Consider the following 13,133-nt stretch of genomic DNA (forward strand, 5'->3'; position numbering starts at 1 on the left):
AGCAAATTATACTGTATGAGCTTTTTGATTTTTGTGCTGTTGTGTTCAACCATTTTTTTGTGCCTTTAATATTATTGGATCAATAAAGCAATTTTTTTAAGAAGATGTGAGTGCTGGCTATCGATTACACTGTTGCTATTACTGGAGTATTCTGCCATGCACCTAACCAGGTGAGCTGATTGCTCCTTTTTCATAAATATAATTGCAACAACAGAAAATGCCCAATTGTGACAATGTCGTCCACACATTTCAGCTAGTGGAGGTCATCAACTAATTTTTCATTAATTTTTGAATTGTGCTATCCTAGTAGTGATTTTTGAGACCACAGCAAATCTTTCAAAATACTGTAAAAATTGATTTGCATATTGTTTGAGTATATGCCATACACAACAAAGTAAAACATATGTTTACATTTAGAGATGGTTCATCCAAATGAGAAAATCAATCATAGCAAAAAAAAATTAAATTTAGGTTATTTTATAACTGGGATGTAATGTAACACCATAAAGGATAGAATACAACATGAAAGAAATACTTTACATATACAGTAGATATACAAAGAGGATTTAGACATATTATTTTATGCCAAAGGTTATCTAAAATAATTGTCTAGGACTAACATGTTGATGGCCTACAATTCGTGGCAGCGGAAACTAAAAACCGTACTCAGATGCAGGGTATCTCTCCATACAATGTTGCTAACACTTCCCCCCAACAATTGTAGCAAAAGCTTATAGAAAAAAACAAGACACTGTGCACTAGACTTATCTGTGTAACTGGCATTCTCCTGCCTCCGCCTTTATGAAGGGGGGCTGCTGCACACTTTAAGGGCATTTGTTTTGTGCCCTCTCTTTTTCTGCTATGTTTTTTCAAAAGCTTATATTAAACATTTTTTGCTTGTGAAGTTCACAGTGGCATTATTCTTCTGCTTTCTTTTTTGTGAATCCACCTTAAGAATATTTAAAATCACAACTCCAGAGTTTTTTTTAATTGCACCGCTGTAGTGGTGCTTTAAATGTAATTCCCTTGCCCCATTTCATACTCACCTTCATCATTTTCCAGTGTCACTCTTGTCAGTCTCCGGCGAAAAGTGACCTTTCGGCAGCTCCAGTGTTTCATCGAGCTGCATGGTGGTCACTTTTCAATACAAGTCTATGAGAACCTTGTTCTGGCTTTCAAACTTGTATTGAGAGCTTGTGACGTAGCTTCTGACTTCCGGCCAGTTAGAAGCTGCGCTCACAAGATGGCGTTGCGGGGCCGGAGCAGTGCCGAAAAGCAGTGAAGACGCTGGAGTCTGAGTATAAGACCAGGGCAGGGGACTTACACTTAAAGCACAACTCCAGCGCTGAAAAAAAAACACTGGAGTGGTGCTTTAAATGCTATATATAAACTATGATATGCAATATAGTTTTGCCTCCATGAGCTAGAAAGTGAATTGTGTTCTCACCTTCTCCCCTTTTGGGCCAAGAGGACCTCTGATTCCAGGTGGACCAGCAATGCCCTGCAATATAATTTGATTAATAGATAGAATATCACATCAGACAGAGTGGGTGAAAACATTAAAGAACATATGGTACAGGAATTAAAAAAATGTTTTTTTCAGGTGTCTTTTTTTGATCAATGGCCAATATTGTCAGAAGTACTAAAAATAGGCAGACATAACATATTGTCATTTTGCCACGGATATGTATACCTTTGGGCACTATTTTTTTGTTTCGCACCTGTCCCAGCACCAGCATCGGGCCCTACTCCCTTCTGCTATGGCCACCTTTTTGCTGTGATCAACTTCAGGTATTTCAAGCAATTCCTTTGACCCTAAAACTTTTTAAAGTGGACTCACACAGCTATGTGCTGTCCAGGTATTCAGTAAGCTTTGCATTCATTTACTTTGTGTATTTCTGGAGTTTTCCACACCATCCATTTCTCTCAGCTATCTAATCATTTCTTCTGAAAACTCCTGCTTGATTATTCTCTGTCTACATTTACTTCCTGGCTCAGATCTATGGTTAACCATTTATTTGTTGAAAGTAGAACACATTTTTCTCTGCTACATTGGTGCTGTTAACACTATAACACTGCTGCAATGACATGTAATCATCTATACAATCAAGTATTCAGTTGCCTGTTCATTATTGCTGACCTTCAATTAACAATTTCTATGCTGAAAGCATAACTAACTCTTCACTACTATACTTGCACTGTTCACACTAAAATATTGCTGCAAAAGTATGTAACCTTTTCTTCAAGAAAATATGCAATTTTTCTGCACATTACTTTTGTATGTGGTTAAATCACTTGTTTGCCGATTGCCTTCATCTCTGCTATTGACCTGTCTCCCGATAGCATGCATCTCTGCTATTAAACATTTGTTTACTACAAGTCCTAGGTTGACTATGCGTCTTCATTTGCACAAAACCTAAATATATGACCACACATACGTATACAATTAACTTTTATTGTATCATAGCATAAAAACATACATAAAAGTTAAAAAGGGTCATAACAACACGATAAATTTGCAAGGGAAGGATAACAAGACACCATATACATAGATAATTCGGATATCATAATAATATGCAGTTAGTCCAGAGCCAGAAAAGTACTATTGGTATTACAAGGTCAAAGTCAAATAGTTACAGAGGATGACCAAGAAAACCCTATCATAGATATGTAACAAATAATTAGATCATAAAAGCTTACCTAGATGGTAGTAAAATGTCCGAAGTGTGCCATGATGCGTTTTTTAAGGGTTTCCACAGCTGCAAAAACGCTGCAGAAACGCTTAAAAACGCTTGGTGGAAGGCCTGCCATGTTCCCCAATGATAACCCGCAGCGGAAATTTCCGCAGCATGTGCACAGCACATGCGGGTTATCCTTGCGGAAAAAAACGCAGCACTACCAATTATTTTGCGGAAGCGCTGTTTTCGCCACCATTGACTTGCATTGGAACGCTTGCATTCCGCATCACTGCATCTGTACATGCGGAATCCAAGCGTTTCAATGTGTGGATGGTACCTGGGTGTGGAGGAGAGAAGACTCTCCTCCGGACCCAGGTACCATAGAACCTGTGAAAAAAAGAATAAAATAAAAAATAAATATTATATTTACCTTCTGATGGCCCCCGGTGTCCTTGTCTTCGCTTGCCGGCAGCTCGCGGTGGAATGAAGGACCTGCGCTGACGTTATAATCATGTGACGGCAGGTCCTTCAGTGCAGTGTACCGCGAGCTGCCGGCAGCCAAGACGGAGCGAAGCAAGACTGCGGGGGCCATCAGAAGGTAAGTATAGATTTATTTTTTTCTTTTTTGACATTCTTTGGGGTCACACTATATAAATCCATGCCGTTTGCATGGATTTATATAGTGTGACCAAGTTGACAAGCACTTTCCAAGTCATGCTAAAATCGCTTGGAAAGCGCTTGTCAACCCGCATGCAGAAATGCAAGTGAAGAACGCTTCACATCCGCATGTCCCTGGCAGGAAAACGCATGTACAATCCGCATGTGCAATCTGCATGTACAATCTGCATGTACAATCCGCATGCGTTTTTTCTGCCAGGGAGATGCAGAAATGCTCAGGAAAAAATCCGGAGGATTTCTGCATCGTGGGCACATAGCCTAAATAAACTGTGCATAATGCTAGATAGTAGGAACAAACATTATGATGCTTATGAGGTCTAATAGATAACAGAATTAAGAAAGCCTTAGTCACGTCTGTATATAATAAATGTCATAAATTTTCATAGGTCAACTGGGTCCATGGCGCATAATGTGTATTACTTTGTAGTGCCTGATTAGCATTTCGCCATGGCTTCTTCCAGGGGCAATGTAAAATTAAGACATAGCAGGGGTTTATATAGTACTCAGTACAAACATGATGGGAGGCACCTAGTACTAATGGATGTCAAGTAAATAAGTTTTTTTACCTTATTACAAGGCCATTCTCTGTAACTATATGACTTTGACTTTGTAATACCAATTGTACTTTTCTGGCTCTGTACTAACTGCACATTATCATGATTATCATTTGTATACAAAGTGCTTTGCATACCTTCCCTTGCAAATTTGATATCACCTTTTATAACTTATATGCATGTTTTTATGCTTTGATACATTAAAAGATACTTTTATAGGTATGTGTTGTCATATTCGTAGGTTTGAAGTTATATACTGGTTTTTGACCCCAATTTTTTTATATTTTCCTTTACATTGTTTCAATGGCTTGCCACCAATTCTGTAGGTTGTATTTTCTTATTCATTTCCAGTGTATACCCACATTTCTGACTCTGTGCCTTTTGCTGTTTCCTGATTCACTTGTCTGCCTTTCATCCTGCCTACCCTGCTGACTTTGTCCTAGCTAATCCATGTGCCGTCTGGCACATCCTGTCCACTGTGCCATCGCTTTCAGTCTGTGTTGCTCACCTTGACCTAAGGCGTAGAGAAACTGCCCCATCAGGTGAGGACATAACATTTTTTTTTTACTTAAATGCATGTATTTTGTGATAAAAAATCATTTTTGCAATTGGGCTGCAGTTAAAATGTTAATAACATTGTTTTTTACAAGCAATTTTGAATTACTGCTGTAGGGATTCACTCTCTCTGATAGGCATTAGGCCTTAGGTAGTGTTCACACAGGCAATACAGTTTTGGTCCAAACACATGTAGTTTTTATTGTTTTCCACAGGTTGCACAGGACCACAACAAACTCATAAACATAAATCCCTATGTCCAGGCGCTAACTAAACAGAAGAGACCCTGGCTACTCATATACGGGTGAGCTAGCCCCAGCTCGGTCAAACAAATCAGTTATTATCCATAACAACCACTGATACTTGCGGTTCTCTACACATGGCCTGTGCAGACTCTTCTCAGAGAGGGATTCTGGTCTGTCTCTCTCTTTAGCTCCAAGACACATCCAGTCTGGTCAGCTTACCTGAGCTGACTGACTTAGATGAACACTTAGCCTATTTATATGCAGAGCTAGTCAGGTGCAGTAATCAAAGCCTGCAGAGCTAGGATTTAACTTTAGCTTACCTGGCATTGTTACGCTACACATTGCTGGCTGCAGAATGAGTTAACTGAGAATTTGTCACTCAGCTGGCTCTGAAAGGAAAATTTATAACTCTTTTATTCTGGTTTGGCTTTTATCCGAAGTCATATAGCAAGGCTCATTAAAGAGTCAATATTGACTTTTAGGATTGCACAAGGATAAACATTACCCCTTAGATTTCTCATTCTCTGAACTCATCTTTGCTGAATTAAAATCACAAAGTTCAGCTTAACTTTTAATGGGCTCATAAATCAGTCAAGAGGAGCTAAGAAAAACACAGATTTCTATCAGAACAAACTGAATAACAGATTTTTAATTAACTCACTCTTAAGCCACAAATAGGCAGTGTAAGGCTTTGTGCGCACTGTGAGTATTTGGTTGCAGAAATATCTGCAAGGTTTCTGCATCCCTTGGCAGCAAAAACGCTACAGAAAAAAACATGTGTTTCTGCCACAATTTGATGCGTCTTCGGTGCATTTTTGCATGCATTTTTTGATGCGTTTTGTACAGCAATGAATGCTTTTTGGAGCTAAATAAAGATATTTGAAAAAGAAACGTGAGACATTGCTTTAACCCTTGGATTACTATCGGACCTGGGGTGAGTATATTGGTTAATTTAAATGGTTAAAGAATGTTTCTGTTGTATTTCAAATAAAGTGCTTTTTTCTCTCTGTGTTTGTTTATTTAACTCTTTACTTACAGGTTTAGTAATTAGGGTGTCTGGTTGACACCTCTTCATCACTAAACCAAGGGCTTGGTGTCAGCGACACCTAATCCAATAAAACCTAATCCCATTAGCTCTAATGCCAATCAAATATGAAGTGCCATTTCTGGGGCAGCTGAGGGCTGCTATTTTTAGCCAATGAAAAGGCAATTAGGCCAACATGTTTCCTGGCTATTAATAACAGCTCACAGCTGTTTGGTTAACCGCTACATCCCCACGATCAGCAACCAGCAGCACTTTGGATGCAGCATAATTTCGCTGTGTCCAAAAAGCATCGTTGTAATCCTACACTTGTTTTGTCAGTACATGCGGATCCACAGCATGTAATGACATTTCAAGCGGTGAAAATCTGCAGCTACAGAAATTGATATGCTGCTGGTGAGTTTACATAGCATCAAAAACAAGTACAGTGGGCATGGGATTTCTTTTAAATGAAAGAAAATGAAGAATTCAATTAAAAAAAATGGTGTGGGCTCCTGTGTCATTTTCATAACCAGCAGATGGAAAGCTGACCACTGGGGGCTATTACTAGCCAGGTAAGGAGCCATTAGCCAAAGATGTTCCCTGGCTATTAATAACAGCTCACAGCTGTTTGCTTAGTGTTTATTGGCTAGATTACAGGGGGTCCCCAGAAAAAAATTGATGTAGGGCCCTCTATAAAATCTAACCAGCAAAGTTTAAACAAACAGCTATGAGCTGATATTAATAGCCAGGGAAGGGGCCGTGGATCCTGGCCCCCTACGAGGCTTATAATGTCAGCCCTCAACGGCCCCATAAATGGCGCATCCATGAGATGCGCCAATTCTGGCACTTAGCCCAGCTCTCCCCACTTGCCCTAGTGCGGTCGCAAATGGGGTAATAGGGTTGGGGTTCATGTCAGCCTTGTATCAGCAGCTGACATGAAGCCCAGGTTAGTAATGGAGGGGGTCTATAAGACACCCCCATTATTAACCCCATAGTCAAGGTTTTGAAATAAACACACGGCCTGAAAAAAATCCTTTATTTTAAATAAAAGTCCACACGGTTTTAATGATTTATTTAAAAATAAAAAACACTGTATACTCACCTAGCGCTTAATTCACTGAAGCCATTGTCACTTGTAAAAAAAAACAAAAAAAAAAACATATCCCTCACTTGTCCACCATGATGACATAATCCTCAGTGTCCTACGAAGATCTGGGTCACTTCTAGTGCAGTCACATCAGCATTCACTGTGTGCTCTAGAAGACAGCACTCCATACACTAACAGGAGTGTAATCGCTCCTGTCAGTGTATAGCGCTGAGCTGCCGGGACAGAGTTCACATGAGTTCATCAGCTGATGATCAGCTGATGAGTTACGATGACCTCATGGCACTGGTGCTGCGATTGCACCCCTGTCAGTGTATAGCGTGCTGCCGGGTGTTCGGATCCCCGTGGGACATCGGGATTACGGCGGATAGGTGAGTATAATGTGTTTTTATTTTAACATTCATTTAAACTTTTGTTTCTTTCACTGCGAGCACAAATGTTGGCTGATGACAGCTCCTATCAGCCACGCCTGCCCTCGCTATTGTCAGCTGCAGCAGCCGTAGGCTGATGGGTGGAGTAGTCTCTCATCAGCTGACACCTGTCACCCGCGGTCAATTCTTTGTGCGTTTTTGCCTTGTTTTTGACTAGTGTTGAGCCACCCCCGTAGTGTTCGAGTTCGGTTCGGTTCGTCGAACACCTGTGTGTTCGCCGAACTGTTCGTCGAACTGTTCGTCGAACACCTTCGAACACCGTTAAAACCAATGGCAGGCAAACAAAAACACATAGAAACACATAGAAAACACATTCAAAGGTGTCCAAAAGCTGACAAACTGCTCAGAAGACACAACTAACACATGGAAAAGTGACAAGTACATATAGTCATGCGAAAAGAAAAGAGGTGGAGGAGTAAAAGGAGGGGGAGACACAGATATAGGCATGTCATGCCCTTCTAAAATCCAAAAAGTGAGAAGCCGACACGGCCAGTCCACTCCAGCCTGTGCCACCTCCGTGTCGCCGGGTTTGTGCCAGAGCCGCGGTGAACCCTGACGGCCAGCCCCCCTCTCCCAATACTGGTGCCTGTCCGCTGGTGGGTCGAGCGAGCCCCCCTGTGGTGGAGGCAGCTCTAAGCTTTTTAATGTAAATTGTCTCTCTAATTTGAATGAATACACTTTAAATCCATTTACAAGGATCTATTAGAGGGCAAGTCTCATGCCAGCAGCCGCGTAATTCCAGCTCCAGTAGCGGCCACTAAAGCTGCTGCAGTTAAAAAGCTTTTATAAGGATCAAGCTCGGCTGTCCACCGCAAGGCATCCTACTGCCAGTCCCAGCCCCTATGCCTTGGGGTGCCTCCTGATGCTCTTCACTGAGTATCCCGTGGTCCCGAAGCATTTCCTTTGAAAAAATTAAGTGTCCAAACTACAGGTGGTGTAGCTTGCTTAACAGCCGGGATAATCCGCTAACTAGCAGACACTGCTACTAGGCACAAAGTATTTCCTGGGCTAGATGCAGTTAAAAATTTCTAATTAGATACTCTCGTTGGATGCTGAGAAAGCATTCCATAGAGTCTCCTGGCACCCCATATATGATTCTCTTAAAAAGCTTGGAGTAGGGGTCTAGGGGACCCTTTTATAGCCAAAATCACGGCCCTGTATCGCAATACGTCACCTAGGCTGAAGATAAATGGAACTGTAGCACCCTGAGGGCTCGGTTGCTACAGAGGTATTGCACCTCACCCAGAGGTGTGATATCTCACTCTCACTCTCAGGTAAGGATGGAGTGTGGATCAGGACCCGACACCTGCATGCATTACACCACATTGCCGTGGGGCAGGGCGACCAATATGCCCCTGAGATGGGCATGACAGTCCCTGTCCCTGGCTGGAGTGGGGGGAGGGAACACTGAGGAAGGGGAACCCTGTAGTGCAGGAGCAGGGAGGAAGCAGTTCCTGGGTGCATTGAGAAGGGAGTATAAAAGGTGGGCACCATCTTAGTTCAGTGCAGAGAAGTCTGAGCAGAAGTGACAGGGAGCAGGGGCACTGCATGAGCTCTGCTCCGGAGGCGGGCCTAGTAACAGAGGCCCAGGCCTGGAAGAGGGAGAAGGAAGGAAGAGGAGCGGAGAAGGCTCCAGGAACGAAGAACGAAGGGATCCCAGGGGTGCGGACGGGCGAGTCGCCACCGCACGCCCGAAGCCACCTGCGTGGAGGGGTCAGGCCAAAGGGGGAGACTGGTCCCCGAAACTAGTAGAGGCAGGAAACGACCCTCAGCTAGAAACCGGAGGCTGTGACATTTTATGTGGCGCAGCCCCTCGCTACACCCGCTAGGAAGGCACCACATAGGGTCAGGGAAACTGGCGCCAAGTTTACCAAGAGGAGGCCCGAGGCAGCCGGACAGAAGGGTTGGTAAGAAAGGCCAGACAAAGGACACACAAAGGGGGTCCTGTGAAGCGCTCCAAAGTTATCTGGGAGTTGTCTGAGCCCCTCACCTGGTGACCACAGTACGACGTGGGCAGCCGTTACCTGCAGACGTGGTCTGGATAATAAGAACTGTGAGTAAAGGCCCTGGACTGCATCACTGACTCCGTGTCATTACTGCTGCTGCCCTGCACCATCACCCCCATCCTCCGCATACACTGCCCTGAGGCTATACTCCTCCCGTGGGGAGTTATGCTACGCTCTGCTGCACACACAACACCAGCCTCAGCGGTCTGCCCTGCAGCGGCGGTTCACTCTGACCGCAATCCACGGGTGGCGTAGTCGGACATTTAAACATCAAAACCACATAAATAGTTCCGCCACTGGTTTGACCGCCCTGAGCCACGGAACCGGGTCGCCGCCACGGAGACTACAACCACCAGCATCCACCAAAAAGGGTCCGGCTCCGGGTGTCCCAAGGCCCAGGGGGTGCATCAGAACATTTTCATCACCTTTCACAATCACCAATGGGACAAGGCAGGGATGTCCTCTGTCCCCTCTCTTATACATCCTAGTGACAGAGCACCTGCTCTCATCAATTCGCCATAACCCCAATATTAAGTGGATTGAGGTGGGAGGCACTGAGTACAAGTGCTCTCTATTTGCTGATGATGTCCTAGTATATATCACTCAATCACATATATCCATCCATGCTGTTATGGCTGAAATAGATCACTTTGTTACATGGTCAAATTTTAAAATCAATGCAGCGAAGTCTGAGGCCTTCGATGTCTCCCTCCCCAAATCCATACAGGATTCCATCCAGTCCAACTTTCCCTTTGCCTGGCCCTCACAGGGTATCAAATACTTAGGAATTCCTATTCATAGAGACCTCTCCCATCTATGTTATCTTAATTTTGGGCCCTTTATTGAACAACTCCATACAGACCACGGTTGACAAGTTAGAACTGTAAGATTCACTACGTGAACCACTGGTGTTTTGTGGAAAAGCACATGTACACTGTGTTCCAAATTATTATGCAAAAAGTGTTTAGGAGTGATAAGGGAAGAATTTGTTTGTTTGTCAGTTAAACTCATTGATGGTGATGTGTGTCAGGGCTCTTTATATCACTGTAAGCAATTGCAGACACCTGTGCTAATTAGTTTGGCAGGTGTGTCCAATGAAAGGCAAGACTACTTAAGAAGGCTGTCCCACATTATTTAGCAGCCTACATTTTCTGCCAAAATGGAAAAGAAAAAGGATGTGTCGGCTGCTGAGAAGCAACAAATTGTGGAGTGTTTAGGTCAAGGCATGACTACAATCAACATTGTGCGATGATCAGGATGAAGTGTCTTGGCAATCAAGAAGTATGTAGCTGATTCACAGTACACACGTGTGCGTGCTGATAAGGGCAAATTGAGGACTCTTTCCTACAGGCAATTACGTCAGGTTAAAAGAGCAGCGGCAAAAAAGCCTTGTCATAGCAGCAGACAAGTTTTTGAAGCTGCTGGTGCCTCCAACGTCCCCCGAACAACAAGATGCAGGGTCCTTCAGAGGTTTGCAGCTGTGCATACGCCATCCTGTCGACCTCCTCTATCCACTTCACACAAGCAGAAACGGCTCCAGTGGGCCAAACATTACATGAAGACTGATTTCAAAACTGTTTTGTTCACGGATGAGTGCCGTGCAACGCTCGATGGTCCAGATGGATGGAGTGGAGGATGGCTGGTTGATGGACACCCCACGCAAACACGGCTACAGCGCCAACAAGGAGGAGGTGGAGTAATGTTTTGGGCTGGAATCATGGGTAGAGAGATTGTCGGCCCCTTTAGGATCCCTGAAGGGGTAAAGATGAACTCCATAATGTATGTGGAGTTTCTCAAACAGCACTTCCTGCCATGGTTCAAGAAGAAGAACCGTGTATTCCACAGCAAGATCATTTTTATGCATGATAATGCACCATCTCATGCTGCACATAAAACATCTGCATCTCTGGCTGATATGGGCATAAAAGGGGACAAACTTATGGTGTGACCCCCATGCTCCCCTGACCTCTACCCCATTCAGAACCTCTGGAGCATCATCAAAAGGAGTGTCTATGATGGCGGGAGGCAGTTCACATCTAAGCAACAGCTCTGGGAGGGTATTCTGTCCTCATGCAAAACAATTGAAGCAGAAACCATCCAAAACCTGACAAATTCAATGGACGAGAGAGTTCAGAAGCTCCTTTCGAACAAGGGGTCCTATGTGAAAATGTAACATCACCTAGAATAAAGTTTTGAGTTGAAAACTGTTTGATTTCAGTTTCTAATAACCTGCTAATGCTTATAATTTCAAAAATGACCATTTTTTTGGTCTTTATTAAAATGAAAAGGTTGATCGAAAAGTTTGGGGGATCTAAGAGTGTGGCGACCCAGTAGTCAGGATTACTTCGAATTCTGACAATATGAGGGTCATGTTGCAGGTAGTGCATCAAGAAGGCACTTATGTGTCTTGCGCATCTCGGAGCCCCAAAATTATTTTCCGGGCTAGATGCAGCTAAAAATTATTATTAATTTTAAATCTGGTGGAGCTTAGTATAGATGGCCTAATAGAATCAGTACTGCACACTGCTACAAAGCCCAAATTATTTTCCAGCCAAGATACAGATAAACATGATTAGTAATTTTAAATCTGGTGGAGCTTATTATAGATGGCCTAATAGCATCAGTGCTGCACACTGCTACAAAGCCCAAATTATTTTCCAGCCAAGATACAGATAAACATGATTAGTAATTTGAAAGCTTAAAACGGTTGGTGAGGTGATTTTAACCAATCATCAAGCTTTTACTCTCCCCAGGATGACACAGGGGTAGAAAAGTCGTTTCGGATCCATGATTTGTTCATCTTTATGAACGTGAATCTGTCTACATTATCAGTGGAGAGCCGCGTGCGCTTATCTGTCAGCACACCACCAGCAGCGCTGAACACACGTTCAGACAGAATGCTGGCTGCGGGGCATGACAAGATCTCCAAGGCGTAAGTGGCTAGCTCCGGCCATTTATCCAGATTGGAAGCCCAAAAAGAGCAAGGGTCCAGTGACACAGTCATGGCTTCAATGTTTACTTGGAGATACTCCTGTACCATCGTCTCTAGGCGTTGACTATGTGTCAGACTTCTTGTCTCCTGTGGCCTTGCAAAGGATGGGCTAAAAAAGTGGTGAAATGATTCCGCAAAATTGATGTTACCAGCAGATACTGTGGTTCTGTTACGGTTTGAGTGCTGAACACTCGACGGTCCCACGGTTGGCAAGTTGGAACTGTGAGATTCACTACGTGCACCACTGATGTTTTGTGGAAAAGCACATGTAAGATTCTGCAACAGTCTATGCTGATACTCCTGCATGCGTGCATCCCTTTCTATGGCAGGAATAATTTCTGCAAATTTACTTTTGTACCAGGGATCTAACAGTGTGGCAACCCAGTAGTCAGGATTATTTCTAATTCTCACAATTCGAGGGTCATGTTGCAGGTAGTGCAGCAAGAAGGCACTCATGTGTGTTGCGCATCCAGGAGCACCAAGTCCCTGTTGTGTTGGTGGCGAGGTAACAATCATGCTTCCTTCCTCTGTCCTCTCCCCCCAACCTCGCACAACAGAAATGTGATCAAGGTTTCCCTCATCTGATGAGTCTTCCATCAGTTCGCCCTCCACTTCTTCCTGGGCTCCTGCACCTTCCTCACTAGTTTGGCTGCTACCATGCGCCCTGGTAAAACCATCTCCCCCAACCTCACATGCCTCCCGCCTTGGTGCTGCCGACCGTCTGGACCTTGCAGATGTTAGCCCTTCCCCATACAACTCCTCCTCCTCTACTTCCTCCACCTCCTCTTGTGCCACCACCTGACTCCGAATTCTGTTTAACATGTGCTCCAGCATGTAAATCACCGGAATAGTCATGCTGATAATG

The 13,133-nt window shown here is 43.7% G+C and overlaps 1 protein-coding gene across 1 annotated transcript in view; it reads right to left on the bottom strand.

Annotated features, from left to right (window-relative positions):
• The window catches only part of LOC141258552 (uncharacterized), a 67,670-nt gene that overhangs the window by 32,512 nt on the left and 22,025 nt on the right, over nt 1-13,133 (bottom strand). Inside the window, exon 10 of the mRNA XM_073673530.1 lies at nt 1,448-1,501. Within this exon, the coding sequence (XP_073529631.1) occupies nt 1,448-1,501 (54 nt within the window). The remainder of the gene's footprint in view (nt 1-1,447; nt 1,502-13,133) is intronic.

This window comes from Phyllobates terribilis, unplaced genomic scaffold, assembly GCF_046119375.1.
Source record: "Phyllobates terribilis strain yellow unplaced genomic scaffold, ASM4611937v1 Scaffold_3__8_contigs__length_932513732, whole genome shotgun sequence".
Lineage (NCBI taxonomy): Eukaryota > Metazoa > Chordata > Amphibia > Anura > Dendrobatidae > Phyllobates > Phyllobates terribilis.